General features: G+C 31.6%; 3 protein-coding genes across 5 annotated transcripts; 2 read left to right on the forward strand and 1 right to left on the reverse strand.

Annotated features, from left to right (window-relative positions):
- Nucleotides 1-85: 85 nt before the first annotated feature.
- On the forward strand, nt 86-2,517 carry LOC108863094 (cytochrome c oxidase subunit 5b-1, mitochondrial). The gene is made up of 6 exons (XM_018637406.2): nt 86-392; nt 656-744; nt 925-975; nt 1,797-1,863; nt 2,013-2,092; nt 2,234-2,517. Exons 1-6 carry the CDS (start codon nt 227-229, stop codon nt 2,300-2,302), a joined length of 522 nt encoding a protein of 173 aa, XP_018492908.1. The 5' UTR covers nt 86-226; the 3' UTR covers nt 2,303-2,517.
- Nucleotides 2,518-9,037: 6,520 nt separating this feature from the next.
- LOC108805426 (uncharacterized) lies at nt 9,038-10,913 on the forward strand. Its single transcript, XM_018577472.2, has 9 exons — nt 9,038-9,192; nt 9,333-9,444; nt 9,566-9,602; nt 9,676-9,745; nt 9,837-9,941; nt 10,042-10,192; nt 10,278-10,360; nt 10,440-10,533; nt 10,615-10,913. Exons 1-9 carry the CDS (start codon nt 9,162-9,164, stop codon nt 10,697-10,699), a joined length of 768 nt encoding a protein of 255 aa, XP_018432974.1. The 5' UTR covers nt 9,038-9,161; the 3' UTR covers nt 10,700-10,913.
- LOC108805427 (monothiol glutaredoxin-S15, mitochondrial) lies at nt 10,858-14,412 on the reverse strand. 3 transcript variants are annotated; one of them, XM_018577475.2, is made up of 7 exons: nt 14,198-14,411; nt 13,947-14,040; nt 11,636-11,779; nt 11,462-11,561; nt 11,373-11,430; nt 11,137-11,215; nt 10,858-11,046 (listed from the first exon to the last, which is right to left on the reverse strand). In XM_018577475.2, exons 1-7 carry the CDS (start codon nt 14,389-14,391, stop codon nt 10,990-10,992), a joined length of 726 nt encoding a protein of 241 aa, XP_018432977.1. In that variant the 5' UTR covers nt 14,392-14,411; the 3' UTR covers nt 10,858-10,989. The 3 variants fall into 3 exon arrangements, with proteins under 3 accessions (XP_018432977.1, XP_018432976.2, XP_018432975.1); XM_018577474.2 differs by having other exon boundaries at nt 11,504-11,561; nt 14,198-14,407; XM_018577473.2 differs by lacking the exon at nt 11,373-11,430 and having other exon boundaries at nt 14,198-14,412.
- Nucleotides 14,413-23,961: the final 9,549 nt, after the last annotated feature.

The following is a 23,961-nucleotide window of genomic DNA, read 5'->3' on the forward strand; positions in this document are numbered from 1 at the left end:
CGAACCCTGGCTAGGCAGCATTACCATTTATACCGAACATGAAAAAGCGATTGACACGTGCGTAGTTTCTCACGTACGAGATAAAGAGTGAGAGGAGATTATTATTTTGTTTGTCCCAGAGGTCAACTGAGAAAAAGAGCATCGGTGAGAAGAGATTCGAGATTCGCTAATCCTTGGAGTTGGAGGGGTGACCTGAGATTCACGACACAAACACACAATCATCATCATGTGGAGAAGAATCGTCTCCTCTGGTCTCAAAACCCTAGCTTCCGATGTCGCCGCCGCTTCTCCTCGCCGATCTATAGCCACCACCGTGAGACCCGTTGGCTTCTACCGATCAGCCAATCCCGCTTCTTCTTCCCTTATCCCTCGCCATTTCAGCTCCGAATCAGGTGATAAATCGTTGTTTTTTTATTTCAGATCTCAGCTTTAAACTCAGATTCTCGCTGTTATCTCTTCCTCGTGTGTGTGCCGTAGATTTAAAGGATATATATATAAAACCTCTTGAGATTATTAATGCGAATTTGCAAAACAGAAGCAAGTAGGTTTGTTTTAATTAATACTCTCTCATTAAAAGTTTCTGATCTCTTCTAGTATTGGACTCTGTCTACCTAATTTGCTATTGAACAGTTTAATGACTCATGTACTTTTGCAGTTGAGACCGTTGTTGCGAAGAAGAAGGTGGAGGATGTTATGCCCATCGCAACTGGTCATGAAAAGGAGGAGCTTCAAGCTGAACTTGAGGTGATGATACCTCCTGTTTTGCCTCTCTAAGCATTTTCACATATGTACATGAGTGTGACACTATGACACAAATACACCTGTGATCATGTTTGACTACTGGAATGTTTCTGGCATTACGATAGTGCTCTTCAGTTTTGACTAAATCAAATTTTACCTTTTTCATTGTTTTCTTGGATGCAGGGGAGGAGGCTGCTCGACATTGACTTCCCTGAAGGTCCTTTTGGAACTAAGGTTTGTTTAGTATATAATTAAAACCAATCTACTTGGTAGTTGTTTAATATATCTCTGTAACTTTCACTTTGAATATTTTCACCTTAGTTTAGGAGTTTACGCTCATCATCAGAGCCCGCTGTATAACTGAAACAAACCAAGAACATTTCACTTAAGTCTAGTGTTATGAATGGCTATATAACTCCGGTTTTAGTTGTTTCACTGACCTCAAATAGCCAGATCATCAAATACTTCGTGACTTATCTCTCATCCCAATTAAACTGAGTTCCGCTGGTTTACTCACCTATATTATTCAACTTGCACTAAGGATACTCGCTTTCATCATCTCTAGTTGTCACACCAAGCTCTTTTTATTTATCTTGTCATGTTTTCATGATTTTTTTTGTTAGTGTAATTAGTATTAGTTCCCTGGGTGACGGCATTAGCGTAGATTTGGATCATATATGGGATTTGAATGTGCATTCAACAAATCTTTAAGCTGTGTTTGTTAGTTTACCATTGTCAACTGCCCATGATGCTTATGTTGATGATGATGACGAAAATTTTGCATATCATGAAAATTTATGTTGATGGTGTTTTTGGATCATGGAAGCTTAGTTCGTAAGAATCCTTCCTTGGAGTAACTGAAAATCATAGGATTATACGACTGGTGATTGCACAATCTGTATAGCTGAATAACACAATTGAGACATTTGATCTTTTTATTTATTATTATTTCCATGTCATTTTACATTTTTGAGTGAGCAGCATTCAATCTCGGTTGGCTACCATTTGATACATCTTACTGATACATACACACTTACCAAATTGTATTACATCAGGAATCTCCTGCTATCGTGAAGTCTTACTATGACAAGCGTATTGTGGGATGCCCTGGTGGTGAAGGCGGTATGTTCATCCATCCTCCACTCTTTATTATCATGACGTGGATGATTTTATCATTTTATTATTATTGCCTCGTTGCAAAATTTTGATGGTGTAAGATTTTCATTGTTTGAAACATCTATTAACCATTGACTTGGTCTGATCAACTGCAGAGGATGAGCACGACGTTGTGTGGTTCTGGCTGGAGAAAGGAAAGTCTTTTGAATGCCCGGTCTGCACTCAGTACTTTGAGGTAAGCTAAAACTCGTATCAGCTTTCTCTAGATGGTAAAATAAATAGTCATAGCTCAGACGAATCTGTAAAATGTATGATTTAAGAGCAAGAACTCGTTTTAGATTGACTATTGAATTGGTTTAAAATGTATGTGCTGCAGCTGGAAGTGGTTGGTCCAGGTGGGCCTCCTGATGGTCACGGTGATGAAGACGATGAGCACCACCACTGATTCCGGCTTCTCCCTTGCGGCTGAGTTTTGCTTTTTGTTTTTAGTATTTTTTGACTGGAATAAAAAACATATTGCTGCTGGTGAAACACAGTTGAAATTGTTTTTGATCCCTTGGGAACAGCACTTCGTTATCGGAAATGCCAAAACTCTCACCACCGTTGTTTTACTTTTGTAAGAATTCTTGAATCAGAATCATTCTTGCCTTTTGCATATTATATTTACTCTTCACCTTTTAATTTTATGGTTCCATGTCTTTTCATATTGGACGTTTTGATCCTGTCCTTATTCTTCCAACCTTGTTGATTAATTGGTTTAACGCTAATTACTCATACAATGCACCTACGTGTTACTTTTTATTTTATACATAAAAAAAATTTGAAAAATGCGGCGGGCAAGAGCGGTGGCCGGTGGAGGTTAACATCAAGGCCGCTTTTATTCTCTCGCTAGGTAGCTATCTGTCGATTTCTTATATTCTTTGTAATCATCTATCTGTGAATTATTTCCTAACGTTTTCTTCTTAAGTTATCTTCTCAATGGCTGAAAAAACAAATACCAAACCAAATTAATTGAACTCGATTTACCGAAAGTGAAAATATGCAGATTGTTGATATTTGAAAATTGCATCAGTTCTTATTCATTTCATATGCCTTTCCCCGTTTTTTTGTCGTATCATTATATGTTCACAATGAAAAGACCAAGCAGGAACCTAAACAACACTAGATAGCTATAAAATAGAAATAAAAACCACAAAAGGACAAAGTTTTCGGAAAATGCCCGAGGAATATATTCTAGTTTTGTTTGTTCAAAAGAGTCTTTTGAATATATATTTTAAAAATGGAAACAAACTATAAAGAAACAATTTTTACAAAAAAAAACTATAAAGAAACAAGAACGTTGGAGTTCTGAGATTCGTTTCTAATCACCAAATAACAGTTATATATATTGATATATTGATGTTCGACACAGTTGCCCTCGCTACGAACCCTCTCCTCTTCAGAGTCAGACCTGCATGCAGCATGCATGTATAGTATATACATCCATATATGCTTTTAGTTTAGCATGCACACTCTACATACTATAGGTGTTCTGTATATAAATTAGAGTTTCTTGTGTAAAATTACTAATTTACTATGGTGGAAAATTCATATTATGCCTTTAGAATTCAATTATGTGACGATTTCGCTCCCTTTCCATTTAAGGGCTTTCAACAAATTAAATAATAATTAAACACGTATATTTTGTTTGCTGACTAATATACACGTGTTTAGTATTCCTTTCATATTTATACTATTGTTAATTGTTGTTATATGGATGGAGACTGGCATACTGGATAGTTAAATTTCAAGAGTTGTACATGATAGATTATTGTCTTTAAACAAAAGTAAAGATAAATATCACAAAAGGAGAATTGTCGACGTAGTTTTTATATTTGAATATCATAGTGATTAATAGTACCAATAATACATCATAGTCTAGTGTTAAATTTGTGGAGCAAGACAGGACTACCCGTTTATTGGACGCTTACTTTATTTTATAACATCGCAAGTGCTGAAAAGTTATGGCTAGTACTATTTGCGGATATAATTACACCATCGTAACGATATCAGATGCCATTTGTCCCCAATTATAGAATTATAAAATTTGTAACTTGCCTGCAAAAAGATAAATGCAATATGATTAATTATGTCAAAATACTTTATCTCCTACAGTTAACATATTCGATGTCTTATCCATACAGCAACATGACATTTCATCCTTCACTAATCCTTTCACCTGCTAGTTGCTATTACCTGATTGAGAAGGCTTTTTAGTTTTTAGTTTTTACTAAGCAAAACATATTAACTTATTAAGGACGATGCACATACGTTTATATAAGTGATTATTTTTTTTTTTTGATATCTCTGGTGTCTGGGCAGCCACTTTCCCAAATATCCCCCGAAGGGGTCCAGCGCCCCAGCAGTAAGGATGTTAAATCGCTGTGGCCGGGTTTCGAAGCTGGGTGGCGGACACCTCAGCCGAGGTTCCATTACCACCAGGCTACGAAGCCCGGTTTATATAAGTGATTATGATATCCAGTAACTCGGAATGTACACAGAACACACACATGGGAGAAGCTAGTAAGGAGAGAGGGTGTCGCATGCTCCCATAATATTTTTCAAAATAGTGTGTTTTAGTCTAATTTCATATACACAAATATTGTCAATAATAATTACACTTTGTGCATCCAGTCAGAAATCAGTTTGGATTAATTTTTTTTTTTCCCAAATTGAAATTCATTCATACTAAACACAAATATTCATACAAAGCTGGCGGCACAACGAAATAGCCCCAGAATCAAGAGCCCATAGGAAGCGGCAACCAAAACCCACATCGGGGCGACTTACGAACCCACATCGGGGCGACTTACGAACCCAACACACGAATTAGAACTAAGAAAAGACAATTAAAAACGACAAACTAAAAACCAACATAGGACAATCCAATGTAGAAGACCTTCCAACATAGCAAATGCAGTGATCTGGATATATCGAAGTTGCCCTCGGCCAACCAACAATACCTTCCACTTCTAGAACCGAAGACCCTTTGTCTTCTCAACTCGGGTATATCGCTGCCGCCTATGGCCTGCCGAACGATATCACCCCACTAGTAACCAAGAACCAAGACTTCATAACCCGACAAGAGAGACCGTTTCACGATCGACACAACTTTCGGATATGGTAAGAGCGCACTCACACCCATTTTACCCCTTATTAGAAGCCTGTCAAACACCTCTCCTCAAACAAGCCTCGCCGATTCCCAAAACAAATGCAATCAGTAACACACCAAACCGACGAGAGATCACAGCACCCACATCAACTGGAAGATAAGACTACAATTGAATATGTCAACCACCAACCCCATAGCCTTTGACCACAACCGTTTATCACCAATAGATAACCACACAATCCAAGGAAACGGTACCAACGCCTAGGTGTGTTAATCCCAAACAACACCAGCGGCACATACCCACAACCAACTCAGGACCTTCAGTATCTATGATTCACTCCCTAGACACACAAAACGAATAGACAAGAACAAAAAGAAGGATAGATCTCAACTCCAAAACGCAAACCAGAGCTTGATTTTTGATTCAACGGATGTGGAATCACCGGTTGGGCCACTCGCCATCAGTCTTCTCCTCCGAGTCTCTCACCTTCGAGATGGTAATGAGAACAAGAGTGGAGGAGGCGTCTTGTTGAACCACGCGTCGTAGTCGAGATTGATTCGTCGGGAATCTGAAACTTGAAAACCAGATCCAACTTATCCAACCTCTCTAAGAGCCGACTCCCTCAACATCCACCGCCTCGTGAGCCTCGCCGCTGCTCCAGATGAAGTCGAAGACCGACTCCGTCACGCACCAATCGCATCTCCGTTTAGGTCTTCGCTCACCCAGAACCGCTTGCATATCGACAACGAGGAAGGTAGGGGAGAAGAGAGCAAAGGAAAAAGGGAAAAAGAGGAACAGATTGACCTCCGGCACCGGCAACAGCCGGACCGGAGTTAGGGTTTAATCAGACGGCAGGATCGCAGTTGAAGTCGCAGTTTTTCTAGATCTTCTTTTGAGGCGTTCTAGTTTGGACCATTCAGTTTTATCTTTCTAATCAGTTTGGATTATATATATATATATATATATATACACCTATGCAAACTTTCCTCCTATATTTGTAACAAATACTATTCTCCTAAATTTTTTGTTTAGAGAACTATTCTCCTATAGTAAGGCATCTCGCGTCTCACAGGCATTTACTGTAACTGATCGAATAATATCAAGACTTGGAATGTTTACATACAGCACTACTGCTCACTGCGGTTAGTAACAATTTCTTTTTTCTGTTACTGTTAAAACTATGATGTAGTTATTCCACCATTGTTTACATTCGGACCTTAAGAATATATGAAGTCTTTTTGGTCGATGTGCTCAATAATAATAATTAATATTTGTACTTTAACAGGAAATGGAATATTTAAATTGGTACATATAAATTATATAATAACTGATGAAGGGAAAGTGATACAAAAATTATCTGAAAAACATGCTGTTACAAATTAATTGTTTCAGAAAAAGACTTAAAAATGAAAATAAAATAGGATTTTAAGTTTCACAGTATATATTCCTTAATTTTAAAATGATCAAACTTCATAGTAGTGCTGGAAGCATCCGTTGCATTGTATTATGTCAATATATAAAGAAAATCGTAATGTAAATGCTTTTAAATCAACTTTTTAATATTGGTTGACTATTCACCACCAATTGAAGTTGTTTTCTTAATGAAAGCGGTGGGTCACTAAAAGTTGACTAACCAAAAGCTAAATACAAGTGAAAAAAAGATCGCAAGAATATGGTTTGCTTACAAAAGTTGACCTTTGTTAAAAGTTTTGTAATTTGATGCCGTCACTACAAAGAAATATGTGAAGTAACAGTTCAAACGTAATTAACTAATGCATAACTCCAAGAGCATTATTCGCGTATTATGTTTAATTGTTAAATAAGTTGTAAATGTTTAACTAAAGTTTCAAATAAAACACTTGCGTGCACTTTAACAGAAATATAAAATTATACTATTCAATTTAAAAATTAATAATTCGTTAAGTGGTAACAGTTGGTATTTTCTTTACGAAAGATACATAGTAATCATACCATGAAATCTATGAAGATCTTTGTGGTAGAGATGGAAACTGAGACAAAAGTCAATTGTTACGCGTATGCTACGTGACGTATCCAATATCCATCTGACCATGTCCATTTTCAGTGTTCACTATTCTACCTTTTTTATATATGACAAGGTCTTCTTCTTTTTTTTTGATACATGATTTTTAGTCAGTGGGCAGTTTCATCGCAATATAAAACAGTATTTCGAATATGATCGGCTACACTGTTTCAAATATATTGAATTGCTCAGAGTCTCAGGCGGTCAGACCCATTGGGATTTTATCATCTAGTAGGTCACTCCCACTAAAGTTGTTTTTCTTTTTTTTTGATTTATTTTTCTTAATAAAACGAATGCAAATACTAATTAACCTCACCCAAAATAGAACACGTGTGTAAAATGCAAATTTTAATAAATTTCCAACCCTTGAAAATTCCCACTGATCAGAAAACTAAACGCTAAATAATTCAAGTGGACCAAACTTACTAAACAGAGAAAATGCAATGTCTAAAAACAGCTGAATTTGGCAATCTCTTGGAGCCTATCATGTACCAACATCAATAATGGATTCAATTCTTTAAAAAAATTAAATTATCATTATTTGATCAGTCTAGATCTGGGTTTTGTCCCAAGTGGTTTTACATAATTGATTGTAAAAAATTATAGGTTTATCTCTTAACATCAATCAGAAAATATTTCAAATTCGGATCAGACAGTATAGAAACCAATCATCTCTGTAGCATTAAATATGTTCCTCTCGTAACTGACCGGATCGGGTTTATAAAATAAACAGCTATATTATTGCTAACTAAAGAGATGAAGAAACTTTTAACAATATTTTTTGAGTTTTAACAAAAGAAAAAACTCTTAACAAAATCAATGTAATGTTATTATCGTTGACGTGTTATCCGTCCAATATTCAAACACGCATGCGATCTGTGATGCATGTTTAGGATCAGATCTGAAATTCTGGGGATTATAAACATTTTTAAGAATTTGAAACCATCTACGTAAGAATAACTTTTCAAAATTTTTGGGAGTTAAAAACAAATGTTTTCATTAGGGTCTCCTGCCATGTGCATGTTATTGAAAAAACTTGTTAACAACAAATGTAAATGTTTAACCCATGTTTAAACCTATAAAAGTACAAGTACTATATTAGAAGAGCCGGCCATATATATAAACCATTTACACACACATATATATATGTAAATGTTTAGGTTATCAAATGCATCTAGTATAACATTAAACTGTTGTCAAATAAAATCGTTTTATCTATACAGTAAGAAAAATGACTGTGGGTGAACATAGTTGGCCATGATACCTCTACAGTGTCAAACAAAAGAGGGTAATGAAAGAAGCGTTGAATGATATGAGAAAAGACCACAGGCTTTTTGATTTTACTGCTTCCCGCACATGAAGTCCAGGTTGGTCACTGATGTTTCCTTCGCATCATCATGACACTCAGTGCTTTTGGATTTTACAAATCCAAGAACCCTAAAAAAACCTTAAATGTAATCTCTTCGTCCCACTGTGAAATTTTAATCCTTTTATCTGAGAAAGTTTCAGCTTTCTGGTTAATGGGTATCCATCAATTTTCTCACTTTCATTAAACAAATGATTGAACAAGAAGATTTTTCTTTTACCTTTTCTTCTCTCTTTTTCAGTTTTGGATTATACCCTCATGTATCTAGTAATATACTTATGTTAAATATATAGAATTAATATTCTTTTACGGGGTAGAGTTTATTTTTCCTCCACTGCCCACAAGTAGGCATTGATTCTCTCTTTTTGCAGCTACCTCTGCTCTGGTTTTTATTTTGATTCCTTCTGTTCCCAAAAAGATTTGTTTCTTTTGTTTTTAATATATAAAGAAAGAAATTTTGCATGTATGCTTACCCTATGAGTAGTAGTTTTTGTGTAGCTGGTGTACACATTTAACATCCTACAGTGAATGATTCAGATTCACATATCTTTTCTTTTTATTCCTTCTCTTCTCCTCTCAACATCACCTCAAAACTTCTCTATAAATAGGTATTTCCCTTCCCTTACCATCTCTTATATTTTCCATCATTTTGTGTGTGTTTTGTGATATTTGAAAAACTCTCCACTAAAAACTAGTACAAAGTCTCCAAACCTGAGTGTTAAACAAAAGAGTCTATTGAACAACAATGAGCTATTCTAATCAAAGCATGGGTTCTGGTTTGTTTTCTACTTCTTGTTTACTCTATGTTTATGTTGTGTCTGGTGCTGAGTTATGAAGTGCTTATTACTATGTGCTAGTAAAACCTCTGTTTTTGTGATTACTTAGTTTTAATATGTTTCTGGCAAAATCTTTGTAGGTAGTAGAAGTGCAAGAGGATATGAGTTTGGAAGGACCTATGTTGTAAGGCCTAAAGGAAAACACCAAGCTACTATTGTTTGGCTGCACGGCCTTGGAGACAATGGCTCAAGGTATATAGTACTCTCTCACTTGCCTTGTATCAATGCCCGTTTCTTGAGGCAGATCATTATGGTCAAAACAAAATGTCCCTCTGATAAACAGAATCTCACTTTGTCTCTGTTCTCTATGTAGCTCGTCTCAGCTCTTGGAGAGCCTGCCTCTTCCAAACGTAAGTGATCCATGAAAACAACATTTTGGAAGTTAATTTTCTGTATTATTGAACTCTCATTGAATGGTCACAGATAAAATGGATCTGTCCAACTGCTCCTTCGCGTCCTGTTTCTCTTCTTGGCGGCTTCCCTTGCACTGCATGTAAGATCATTCAACTTGTATTAAACTTCAAGAAAACATTCTTTATAAGGGATGGCTGAAAACGATAGCAACCAAACTCTTTGCTTCTCAGGGTTCGACGTTGGGGAAATTTCTGAGGATCTTCATGATGATATAGAAGGCTTAGATGCTTCAGCTGCACATATTGCTAACCTCTTATCAACTGAACCAACAGATGGTAAGCCAACCAAGAGTGATAAATATCTCTCACCAGCCTCAATACAGTCCATCCACAGTCTTTAGCTTAACTTGAAAATGCTATATGTTGTTTGTTTCAGTCAAAGTTGGGATTGGAGGTTTCAGTATGGGTGCAGCAATAGCTCTCTACTCCACGACGTGCTATGCTCTTGGACGTTATGGATCCGGACATCCTTATACCATAAACCTAAGAGCTACTGTAGGACTTAGTGGTTGGCTTCCTGGTTGGAGGTATTTATTAGATATTCTCTTCAACCCCTTCATGTCACTAGTTTATACATAGACTAGATATTGAAAACCTAACATAACAATGCAGAAGCTTAAGGAGCAAAATTGAATGTTCTAATGAGGCTATAAGGCGTGCTGCATCAATACCAGTTATACTTGCTCATGGAACTTGTATGTACACACATCATTCTGCAATATTAAGTTCGATGGAATCTAATTTACTTCCTCTTGTTATGTTCTTTGGTTGCAGCGGATGATGTAGTTCCTTACAGATTTGGAGAAAAGTCAGCGCATTCACTTGCCATGGCTGGATTCAGACAAGTTGTGTTCAAACCATATGAAGGGTAACTTGTATACCAAAGTTATCAGTTTAGTCTGCTTTACAATTTTGGTCTGAGATTGTGAGGTTCATTTTGATTGTATAGGCTAGGTCACTACACGGTTCCAAAGGAAATGGACGAGGTGGTTCACTGGCTCGCTTCAAGGCTTGGTCTTGAGGGATGGCGTTAAGCTTCAAAAGCATCTCTATATCTATTTATACATGGTGTTAGAAAATATTATATATAATGGATGGGTTTCTTGGGGTATACGGCACTTTCTGTTTTAACTGTTTTGTGATTTATTTTTTGGTTTTCTGGGTTTTCTGCTTTTCTATTCATGGTTATAAATAATGGAATAAAGGTTTGGTCATACCAAGATTCAAAAGATTATGAGTTTCTTATGACATTATTGCCGTCCATCAAACACAAAAACATAAATTAATTTCATTCAAGTCAAATCAAATCAAAACCTCTAGAAGTTTATTGAGACTTTTGGCTTCCAGAGACATCTTTAAGCTTCTCCTCCAGTTCACCTTCCTGGAATTGACTTGAGATCATAAGAAAACACAATGGGGAAATACAATAAGACATAAGGGTATTATTATGCTCTTGGTGAAACTAGTTTACCTTGTGCATGTTAAGGATGATGTCTGAGCCTCCAATAAACTCTCCCTTGATAAAGATCTGTGGAAACGTAGGCCAATGGCTGCACAGAAGAAAGTTTCACGGATCAGATTCAGGACTAGTAAAGAAATGCTTTAGCCAAAGCTTTAAGGAACAACACATGACAGAACAAGAAGGTAACTATCAGAAGAACAAATATGGCAAATACAGCTCTCTCATTACGAAGCATAATCCCTTACCTGAAGGATTTCACAGCGTTTTTCAATTCTTGATCTTCAAGAATGTTTCTGTTTTCATCTACAAAACAAAGTAGACATCAAAAACTTACTATATTGTTGAAGAACCCTAACGGCTAATGAGCTAAACCCACACTGAGGAGCTTCCGGAACTCCTTTCATGTAGATCATAACAGGATTCTCCTTCACATCCTAATACACACCCAAAAAGCTAAAACACCATCAGCAAACAACTCTAACCAGCTGCAAAACAACACACAGCTTACATTTTCAACGATATCCTTTAGCGAGTCTGTAGAACCAGAAGGGACTTTCTGTGTAGGCTTGAAATCATCATGCGTGTCTGAATCGCTGGGCACTGTAGTGGAGTATCTCATCATCCCATTTTGGTTGACATATGATGCAGATGCCTGCAAACAGAAACCATATGTTAAATCCGTCATTACAAGCTTAGCAAACTTCTGGATGGCAGCCTTTAGACTACCTAGTAGTTGTTTGAAAGAGATTGAAAGTCTTTGCTCAGCTTATCTTTGGTCAGGGCCTGATCTTAAAACAACAAAAGCAAAAGTAAGTTGGCATGATATATGTTTCCCAAAAGAAGAAGGAGGGTTAGGACTTCGCCCTTTGAAGGAACTAAATAAAGTTTATGGCCTGAAGCTCATATGGAGATTAACGGCAGAGAAATCTTTGTGGGTTAGTTGGGTTCAGTGCTACTTGATAAGGAAAAGCTCTTTCTGGTCTATTAAAGGAGATACCAGTTCAGGTTCTTGGGTATGGAGAAAGTTACTAAAGCTAAGAGATCTTGCAAAGCAGTATCTAAAAAAGGAGGTGCACAATGGAGAAGATACATCATTTTGGTATGATAGATGGTCCAAATTTGGTATCTTAAAAGATTTACTTGGAGAGAGAGGTCCACTTGATTTCGGTGTTCCTGATCATTACTCAGTTGCAGAAGTAAAGAAAATGAGAAGAAGAAGAAATCACAGAGTTGATATCTTAAACCAAATAGAAGAAGAAATCAGAAGGCTTGAAACTGAAAATGATGAAGACATTGTGTTATGGAAGCATGCGGAAGGGAAGTTCAGGAATAATTTCTCAACAAGCAAAACTTGGAATCAGATTCGCAATGTGAAACAGAGTTGTACGTGGCACAAGGGAATTTGGTTTCCTCAAGCCACACTTAAATATGCTTTCACTATGTGGGTGGCTATTAAAGGCAGACTGCAAACTGCAGATAGAATGCAGCAGTGGAATAGCACAATAAATACAAACTGTGTCCTTTGCAATGAAGCTTCGGAGTCATGTATTCATCTCTTCTTCGGGTGTAAATACTCAGAGATGGTTTGGAGAAAGCTGATGGAGGGGCTTATGAGAGCTGAGTTCACTGTGGAATGGAGTGAGTTGATAACTATAGTTTCGAAATCATGGATATCACCCATAAAGACTTTTATTCTCCGCTATATACTGCAAGCTACAGTATATGTAATCTGGTGGGAGAGAAATGCGCGCAGGCATGGAGAGAAACCGAGAGATACAGAGTGTCTGATAAAGATTGTGGACAAGAACATGAGATTGAAGCTTCTATCACTAAAGGGGAGAGGAGACTATTTTGAGGAAGGTCTGATGACTTGGTTTGGTGCGCAGCAAAACTCATGATTCGTTTTGTGTCAAGAAAGAAGAGGATTCAAGCTAGCATCTGTTTTATTTGGAGCAATCTTGAAGAGAGTTATTTGGAATGGGTTCCAATAAGAGTTTTGAAGGTTAAAAGTCTTTTATGGATAACTTCAATTTGTTCCCTAGCCATGGGGTTCTTACTCTTTCCCCCCCCCCCCTCCTCCCATTAGAGTTTTGTCCCAATAGGGTTTTCTCTAATGAGGGTTTTAATGAAGAGAACTCCATGGCATTTCCAAGCTTGACTTGTTTCATATGGTCAAGCTTGAGAGGGAAAATTGAAGTTTGAAGTAATTGACTTTTAAAGAGATTAGCAAGATGAGAAGAAAAAGTGTTAGTTTTAGGGTCTAACTGGTGACCAAGGAATGAAGAGGAATAATGCATTCCTTAATGTTCCTAACAAATTTTACCATTCATTAGGAATAGTCATTCATTTTCATTCCTTCTCATTCCTTTTATTGTAGAGAATTAAAGAACAAATTTATTCCTCACCAAATTTGATATGGAATAACCGTTCCTCATCATTCCCATAATTTTATTCCCATCAATTCTTTTCCTTTTTGTTCCTATTATTCCCGAGGTGGTCACCAGTTAGACCCTTAATTTTGTTTGTCTTTGGAAATTTCATTTATGTTGCACTAGTTGTAAAAAAGTTTTTGTTTGAATAAAATTTTACATTGATTAAAAAAAAAAAAAACAGAAACCATATGAACAAAACCTTTGAATATCCTTGTAAAATTCAACTATCATGTAAAATCAATTGAAAACCCCAAAATCAAAACAGGCAGAACATACAAAAAGAAACAACCTTTTAGTGGATTTTGAGATTGTAAAAGAGAAACCCGATTGAGCAACATCATCAGATACATAACATCGAAAGAAAGAGTTTTGAAAAGAGAAACTAACCAATCTGGTAGAACGAAGAGAGTGAAGGCTAGCGATTCCTTTAAGAAACTTGCTGGACAAAGCAGCCGCCATCTCTAAATCTAAGCAGAGATTTCTTCAATTCACAACAATAAAAAAAATAAAAGTTGCGAGCTTTTGATCTGATAAAATATCAACAACGGTGGGAAAGGGAAGAAGTCAGAGAGGAAAGCTAATGACTTTCACCATAATTTTCAGAAGATGGAAGAGAACCGTGAGGAGGCTTATCTTACCTACTGGCAATGGAGAATCGTAGCTTGCGACGACGACGAGAACGGACGGAGCAGAGAAGAAGATAGTTTTTTACTCTTTTTAGGGAATTGCTGGCTCTCGAGAATTGGCTACACTGTCTCGGAATAACAGCTCTATGCAAGTGTCGGGACCGCTTCTTACTCGGGTGAACCGAACCGAAACGATCACGTGTCATCACTCACAATCCTAAGGTTTTCAGTTTTCTAGTACGGTGTGTCGTCTATCGTGGTTTTTAGTTCGGTTTTCTCCGGTTAAGCAAAATTCATTATCGGATTTACGGCAAATAAACTTTGTCTGGTTTTGTAATATAAAAACTGTATACTAGACCTTGACCCGCCCGACCGGATATTTATTTTATATTCTTAGTTTTTATTTATATTAATTGATATATTTGTAATATTAAACATAAATAAAGATTGGAATTTTAATTTATGCAGTTTTAATAAAAATTAAAATTAAAATTTTAATAAAATATTCTGATATTTTAAATTTTCTAACTAAACAATATAGGGGTAGATCATAATCTTTTCCACTTCCAAAATCTTAGCATCCTTAAAAAAATTAAGTAAATTTATATACACATAAAGTATATAAACATATTTGGAATTATATTTTATATTAAAATAAATTTGTTAAAGAAAAATAATTTTGCAATGTTATTGTTTATTTCTAGAGTTTAACCCGAGACCGTCTAAATATTTGTTTTCACTTTAAATTTTTTCTTTGTAAAAATAGTATAATATATATATATATATATATATATATATATATATATTTGTGTAAATTAAAATGTATTACATAATTGTTACTATCACATTTTAAAATTAAATTTTTATTTATTACTTTGAGTAATTATATTTTGTGATTTAATCGTCTATTATATCGCAGTGCATCATAAAAAATCCAATATTTACAATTAATTGGACTTATATTATGAAAGCAATATAGTAATAATTTATTAATAAATTATTTTATATTTATTTATATGTAATAATAAATTTGGGATTTTTAAGTAGAAGATTTTGTTTAATGTGTGTTATGATTAAAACCAAAAAAAAATAGGAAGGCACAAGATTTGCTAGTTGTTAGTTTGAATTTTGTGTTTAATCATATATTTGTATTTAATTTAAAACTTAGTGGTTATATATGATTAGAAACTGGAAAGGCTAAGATTATATACTAATTGTTCCTTGATTGTAGGTGTAATTCGAATTCATTGAAGAAGATTTTTGGTGGCGAGAAAATATACATAAATAAAGAATATAACATATGAAATAGAATAATTAGCATATAATAGTTTGTCACATTGGAAGAAAGAATTAAGATCTTATTCATATCGTTGGCATGGTCATGAAAAATGTTTGTTAGTTTATCTGTTTTCGATGAGTTAAATCAATACTATTAAAACATGAGCAATATTTATCAACTACTTTTGGACTATCAAAAAAAGTCTAGGTTGGTCCTATTATTCCTCTTATATATACATATATAAAATTTAATTATATTTCCTATTACTTCTATTCATATATCTAAATTAATTGCAATTAAATATACAACATGCCTAAAATTAAGGAATTAATTAACTAATCTATTTTTTAAAATTAATGAATTTAATTTATATAAATACGAAATTTCAATAAAAATAAATTATATTTTATTTATTAATGTAGTAAATAGTTATATATGTCTATTAATTCGTTTATATACAACTATATTAATCCAAATGCAAAAAAAAAACAATTTCTTCAAACCCTCACTAAATACATAAAAATATAATTCTTATTAAATTAGATATAATAATATATTATTATATATATATATATATATTTATGTATATGTATATCTAATTTAATAAGAATTATATTTTTATGTATTTAGTGACGGTTTTGAAGAAATTGTTTTTTTTTTTGCATTTGGATTAATATATTTTACGGGTTATTCAAACACATATAATATATTTATCAAATATTAACTAATTCAACAAATATATTAACACAATTATATCATAAAATATTACATTAACATAAGTTGATGCAAGAGAGTATGAATCAATGGTTTAATTAGTTGTAAAACATAATTATATATATATATATATAAAGATTAAGAATACTAAATATTTACATTTCTAATGCGAATAATGAAATTAAATTAAAATTTAAAATAAGTCATAAACAAAACATCAAAAAATCTAATAACATGTGAATAACAAAAGTAAACTAACTAAATAAATGAAAATTATATTTACAAACATAAACCATTAAATTGTAATAAACATATTCAAATTATTGATGCTCAAATATATTTCTTTTTAGTATGCATTCTCTCGAATATTAATCTATCTATATTATTAAAAGAGAAGTACCCTTATAAATTGCCCCTAAGTTTTCAAAGTTATTTACACTACTATGCCACTGAAAATTAAATAAGCTACCTATTTTAATGCTTGTTTTTCAGTTGAATTAATGTGATGTCCTAATATAAATTAAGTTACCTATTTTAATGTTTGTCTTTTTCAGTTGAGTTAATGTGTTGTCCAAAATATAAATTTAACTTTCCTTCTCTATTAAATCAATTTCGAAATTATTTATAGTTTTATTAATTGCTGTCTTTTCAGTTTAATAAATACATTTTCTAATTCTAAATTTAACACATTTAATGATAATAAAAATCGCATATGGTATGGTAGAAAAATTATTGTGCCATCACTATCTTTTAATATTCGAACCAAACCAATTTTTATATTAAGTTTAAGTTTTTGGCATACATTATTCAATTTTTTTATATATATTTTACTTTATATTTTAATAATTTTAATTTTTTAAACAATTTAAATGAGTTATCTGAACCAGAACATGAACCGAAATTATAAATACCCAAACAAGGCTAAGACCTTTTACCCTGAAAACCTAAAACCCAAAGAGACCTGAATCAAACCCGAATGGACATCCGAACTCCCATCCCTACTACGAGATATAGAAACATAATCACCTTATTTATTTTCGAAAAATATTCTCCATTGACTTTCTCATTAGTCTACAGTAATTATAAAACTAATTGTCAAAATCCAATCTGAAAATATTGAACACGTAATCTCATTTATAATAAATTAGCAGTTAGATCAAATATAATATTATATTACATTTCATTTTCTTACCAATTTTAATCTTAATTTTTATATGTCACAAATTTGTTAAAAGTCTAAAAATTATTTTTTTCTTACAAATTTTATAACTAATGCATCATATTTATCATTCAAAAACTTTGTTTGCTATATATCTTAGATTTGTTTAGGTGATCTCCAGTGTCGGTGATACATTTTACGTTAAACACAAAATTATTAAAATATGATTTACAAATATAACATTTAGTACACACATATTAAAATTTAAAATTAAATACCGAGTGAGATTATTTTCTTAACAAATATTTGGAATTCGAAAGCATTATGATCCACACCTATACTATTTTAATTATGATAATTGAACTTATATAAGAACATTTTATTAAAATTTTTTTTTTCTTATAACTGCAAAAAATTAGTTTTCGATCTAAATTTATGATCAATATATAAATATATCATTTAATACAAAAAAAAATTTAAAACATAAAATAAATACCCGTGCGGTCGCACGGGTCAAGATCTAGTTACCCTTATAACAAGATGAAAATTTAATTTATTATAAATAATTTTAATTCAAACCAATTTCATATTGGATCATATATCAGTTCAACCGGTAGCCAGATCCGGGTTTTAGTTGTTTTACGGGTTTTATAGGATTTTTAAATAATATTTTTTTTTGAAAACTAAACCAAACTACATACGAGACCACACAATTTGTCAATTTAACTGCGGGCCGGATCGGATTTTAAAATACTCAATATAATGTTTCATTTATAAATCTAAATGTATAAGAATACATATTTATATTAAATAAATTTTGAAATGTTTTGAAAATAATCCCACGCTTTCAAAATCTAGCAACATCTTATGTGTTTACGAGTTATATCCTAAACAAGCAGTATAAAATTTCAGTTTACGAGTTATATTATAAACTGAAAATCTTTAAGTATTATTAATGTCTAATGTGAATAAGAAAATAAATTTTAAATCTAAAATAATCTAAATATAAAACATAATATTATAATAGATAATTGATAACGAAATAAACCAATGCCAAATCACAACAGTTAACTTTGTTAATAGATTCATGATCCACAAGATTGTATAATCTTATTTTATCAAAAATAAAAGCATAACTTCCAAATTAGAATACAAACACATTCTAATAATACAACTAAAAATTATATGCGTTAATAATAAAAAATCTATCTTATTAAAACAGAAACATTCTGTTGGACCTAACATTTATTTTGTAAGTTTTTAAATTAAATACACATTTAATATTTTATAGTTAAACCTACATTAAATCACTAATGTTACTTTTCTTATACTACTATCCATGTTTCCAAACAATATACTTATTTCTTTATACTACTATCAATGTTTCCAAAATATATTTTTATACTACTATCAATGTTTTCAAACAATACAATAATTAATCTTAGTTATTTTATATCTATCATTTTCTCTTTAAAATTTGTAGAAACGTTATAATTTCATAAATCGCAAATAATGAACTATAAAATTTGGATTATAAGACTACAAATTATGAAACTATTACAATTTAAATCCAATTAGATTACATATCGGTCATTCATCAGTTCAATCGGTTAGTCTCGGGTTTTAGTGATTTTTTAATATGAATATTTTAAAAACCTAAATTGAATTGTCAGATCTCTGGATTAACCGGTATAATCACAATCGGGTCGAATTTAAAAACACTGATTTAAATGCAAAAATATTTTAAATACAACTTTTTAAATTACAAAATATTTGTTAAGTTATTAGTGAAATTTTCATTGTAAAATATTCCGCGCTTCGAAAGCGCGGGTCAAAATCTAGTACTTATTAGTTCAACCAGTTGTTCAACTGGCAACCGGTTTTGAGTTATACTGGATTATTAATTAATATTTTTTTTCTAAAACACAAACAAATTACAAACCGGATTGTTGGTTTATCAGTTTAACTGCAGATCCAGATCCGATTTAAACAAAAATTGGTAAAGTGTATAGTTATGCAACATCACAAATTCAATACAATTATCAAAACTTCTTACTAATATATTTTTTAAAAAGTATACACAAATATGATTACACAAAAAAACACAGATATGATTAGAATACAAATATAAAAATTAAATTGTTAAAAAAAAATAAAAACAAAAATATACCCGCACTCTGAAGGGCGGATCAGAATCTAGTCAATACTATTAAAACATGAAAACTTTTATCGACTATTTTTTGGACTATAAAAAAAGTCATAACAGTCCAACTAAAATAATTTCATTAGTTATTATCATATAATATTTTTCTACTCTAAAAGATATCTATTAATATTTCAAGATTGGTAAAATAGAATTGATTTAACTTCCTATTTTTCTCTTACAACTAACTAAATAATATTTTCAAAATAAGATATCTAAAAAGATATTGTCAAGTATCTTTTTCTAAGATTTTATTATAAAAAATATTTTAATGTCTTTTTATTTAAGATGTAAACATAAACTCTTTTTATATTTATTTTTAAATAATAAAATTCGTAATTTATATTAAATAAATTATTAACAAATATTAATTCTTCACTATAGAATAAAAATATATATTCCATAATGTTTATATTTATAATTAAATTAATACATCAACTATAAATATAAAGTAACTTAATAAATTTATTATTTTATAAATCATAAAATTAAAGAATAACATACATTCATGAATTTATCACATACTTCAACGTATTAAAAATAAAATATTAAAGTAAGATATATAAAATAAGAAATAATTACATATTTAAATTGAGTATTAAAAATTATTCGATATAGTATGATACGGGTTGAATGAAGTTATATTTTATTTATATAATAATAAAATAAATTTTGATCAATATAAAAATTAAAAATATTTTTTTACTATAATTTACAGTTTTAAATATAAGTAAAATTAATAATGACGGGTTTTGTAAATGAGTTATTTTATTTTAAACAAATTATATTTATTAATTTTAATTTATGTATCTATAAAAACAATTTTAATAAAAATACATGTATGAAATTTCTAATTTTCAGTAAATAAACCTTTGGAAAAAAAACTAAGCCCATAGATCCGGGTCGGGTAAACACAAGTATAATTATATTAAGTTATTTTTATAAATAACTGAACGGTTTATATATCTCTTGAACCAAAAAAAGAAAAAACTATAATCAAACTGAACTCGATATCCAAAAAGTAAAACAACCTAAAACCAAAATCAAAAAACAAACATTATATATAAACATATTGATGAATAAAAAGACGGGTTAATAAATTTGTTGACTAGACCAATCTCAAACATTTAACAAACGAAGAAGATCAATACATAGGATGATGATAAAAAAAAAATCTTATCTGCCCTTTGAAAGGGCGGGTCAAACTCTAGTTATCCATTTAGTTTACATAACTTTGCTGTTGGTGCAGGTTAAATAAACTAAAGGACAGGATTAGCATAATATAAAATATGGTTTGATGTCGATATTAGAGGACAAATGGTTTGGTGGGAAAGTAAACTTTATTACTTCCATTGTTTGTTTTGGTCATTAGGTGTAATTATTTAAGGAAAATATTAAGGGAAAAAGACAAACATTATTGAAAAAGAGGTAAAACAGACGCATTTAATAAACTGGTTAAGACAAGCATTTTTTAGGAATGTTATTAATAGATTCAGTGGCATGTAAGTGTAATTAACATTGAAAATTCAGGGACATTTCCTAAGTGTACTTCTCTTTTAATAATAGAGATGGATGTATCAGTTGGAAAATAATCAAAATATTGTTTTACGGAGGTTACGATCTTTGATGAACACAATATCATTGAATTTTCTAAGATTATTGAAAGTTGCTTGAGTTGAATCCGAGTTTAGATAGATCAAATGAAAGGAAACTAAATTCAATTGTGGTTTTTTATAAAGACGTTTTCTTGTTCAGTATGTGATAACAAATGTGATTACAAAGTGATTAAGGAAAAGAAAAAAAATCCGGGAGCTTTGTTCAAAGCACTGGCGAAAACACAAAAAAAAATCGATTAATCGATTAAATTTTAGACTTTGCCGTCAGTGTTTTAGTGTCTAATTGCGGATTCATTCTTTTTTCTATTGTGTCATTTTTATAGCTTCGATTCTTCTAATCTTCGTTCGCCCTAAGACTAACTCGCCTTAGAGATCTATGCCTTATTATGTGCTTGATGAGCTTTTGATAAGCTTTTGAGCCAAATGAAAGTTTGTTGAACCGATGTTAATGCAATCGGTTGATCGAACGCAAAGCCAAACTGATCATATGAGTTAGGTATGGGCATTCGGGGTCCCAATCGGATTTCGGTTTTATCCAATCGGGTTTCGGTTATTTGGGTTTATCAAAATCAGCCCCATTCGGATTATTTAAAAATTCGGTTCGGGACCGGTTCGGGTTTTATCGGGTTCGGGTCGGGGTTAGTAAATCTTCCAAGAACCGGTACAACCCAATGTACTTTCGGGGTTGGGTCCCAATCGGGTCTTCGGTTTAAAAATATCTAATTTTTACTTATTTTGTAACCAAAACATAAAAAAATTCGGTTCTCCGGGTTTGAAATACCTAATTTGTAACTTTTTGTAACCAAAACATAAGTAAAATCGATTTAAAAATAAGAAATGAACATCAACCGTGATCATTCAAAATCAAACAAAAAGGAAACATATTTATTGATAAAAAGAAAACCAAATAAACGAAAGCATAAAACGAAAAACAACGTTCTCATGAAAAATATTGTTTAGTGAAAACAAAATCTAAATCTAAATATTTCAAGATTCAATAGCCACATTTAACCATCAATCTTCATGTAATAGTCTCATCAACCTTCATGTAATAGATAATTATTTTAAATATTCAACATATATTAATGTATTTTGAATACATATTAGGAATTGAGATCATATTTGGTACAAGATCTTTTTGGGGTTTTGAATATTTCGGGTTCTATCGGATATCCATTTAGATTCAGGTTCGGTTCGGATAATACCCATAACCCGTAATACTATAAAACAAGATCCATTCGGTTTTTATGTCGGGTTCAGATCGGTTCGGATTCATTTTTATCGGATCGGATTTGGTTCAGATTTTCGGGTTCGGTTTATTTGCCCAACCCTAATATGAGTCTTCAAGCCGATCAATCTGTTAGCCAACTGATTCTGACTGGGTTCTTAATGTTAATGGACCGAATCCTGCTATTTGATGGATCTTATGAAAAATGCTAAATTTTTCTTCAACAGATTGTTTAGTTTTTTTTTTTTTTTTTTGAAAATCTTCCATTCGTATATAAAACAAAACGTACTTTTTTATTTTATATATTTTTCTATCATTAGTCCATAACCTTCATAATATATACAATGATGGTTTTCAACATAACGTTTTGGGTAAAGATAAGATACCTAACAATACTAAAAAAGCTTATTGCTGAAATATTTTAAATATTAAAATATAACAAATTTCCGTATAAATAAAATTAATTTAAGAATTAAAAAAACAACTAAAAGAGAAGATGGTGTCTTAGAAAGACATAAATCTTTAAGCAATCATATTTCTCAAATAAAATATAAATTAGTAGAAAAGACTAATATGATAAAAGTGAACTAAAAGTTAGATTGATATTTATTTATGTACCTCTTTAAAAATTTAACATGAAAATATTTTAGTTATATATTAGAAATAGTAAAACTTCCATATAGTTTAAAACAAAATGAAAATAAATATCTAAATTATCAAAATTAAAAATATCTATAAGGTAATAAACTGATATTTAGAATGATATTATGTAAATCAACATAATAATTTAACTACCATGAAGAAAAACATTAAATTTTAAAAGCAAAAAATTCTTAAAAAATCATATCTGTCAACCAAAAATAGAAATCAGCATAAATATATTTTTATTAAAAATAATTAGATGAAAAATGATGAATTTAATAAATTGTATAAAGCTTGTGAATTGTGATTACGCTTAGTAAATCGTATTACAAAGATTTTTTTTTAATTGTTACCCCTAGTCTATCAATATACTGTTTAGATTTGCCTATCATTTATTTATAATAATCTTTTATAAAATAAGTTTGTATAAAAATCAGTTTACGTTAGAGAATCACAAATTGATCAGAGAATACAAATTGATGCATTTTGAGAAGTCTTTACCATTTCTGAAAAATTTCTAATGGGCTTGGGAAAATTCCTTAAAAATACACAAACTAAATTTCTTTTGCTGAAAGAATACACGAATTTTTTTGGCTTCCCAAAAAATACATAAACTAATTTTGATTGTCCATAAAATACACGAACTTTTGAATTTTAAAGGTTTCACACCTCGATTTTAACGGTGTAAACAGTGACTAACAGAATATTAAGACGCCGTTAGACGCCGTTAACTCTGAATAAAAAGTTCATGTATTTTATGGACAACCAAAATTAGTTTATGTATTTTTTGGGAAGTCTAAAAAGTTCGTGTATTTTTTCAGCAAAGGAAATTTAGTATATGTATTTTTAAGAAATTTTCAAATGGAGTTTGGATATTTTATATCCTATTCAGATGCTAAATATCTGGACCCAATACAGATCCAAAATTTTATATT

This window comes from Raphanus sativus, chromosome 5 (assembly GCF_000801105.2).
Source record: "Raphanus sativus cultivar WK10039 chromosome 5, ASM80110v3, whole genome shotgun sequence".
In the NCBI taxonomy this organism is placed as follows: Eukaryota; Viridiplantae; Streptophyta; class Magnoliopsida; order Brassicales; family Brassicaceae; genus Raphanus; species Raphanus sativus.

Excerpts from the sequence above, each read along its gene's own strand:
- LOC108863094 (XM_018637406.2), top strand. The coding sequence starts at position 227 with ATGTGGAGAAGAATCGTCTCCTCTGGTCTCAAAACCCTAGCTTCCGAT. Across the intron at positions 393-655 it reads CCATTTCAGCTCCGAATCAG|TTGAGACCGTTGTTGCGAAG; the intron begins GTGATAAATCGT and ends GTACTTTTGCAG. Across the intron at positions 976-1,796 it reads AAGGTCCTTTTGGAACTAAG|GAATCTCCTGCTATCGTGAA; the intron begins GTTTGTTTAGTA and ends GTATTACATCAG.
- LOC108805426 (XM_018577472.2), top strand. The coding sequence starts at position 9,162 with ATGAGCTATTCTAATCAAAGCATGGGTTCTG. Across the intron at positions 9,445-9,565 it reads CTTGGAGACAATGGCTCAAG|CTCGTCTCAGCTCTTGGAGA; the intron begins GTATATAGTACT and ends TTCTCTATGTAG. Across the intron at positions 9,942-10,041 it reads ATCAACTGAACCAACAGATG|TCAAAGTTGGGATTGGAGGT; the intron begins GTAAGCCAACCA and ends TGTTTGTTTCAG.
- LOC108805427 (XM_018577475.2), bottom strand. The coding sequence starts at position 14,391 with ATGACACGTGATCGTTTCGGTTCGGTTCACCCGAGTAAGAAGCGGTCC. Across the intron at positions 11,780-13,946 it reads CTCTTCGTTCTACCAGATTG|GCATCTGCATCATATGTCAA; the intron begins GTTAGTTTCTCT and ends TTCTGTTTGCAG. Across the intron at positions 11,431-11,461 it reads TAGGGTTCTTCAACAATATA|ATGAAAACAGAAACATTCTT; the intron begins GTAAGTTTTTGA and ends TTTGTTTTGTAG.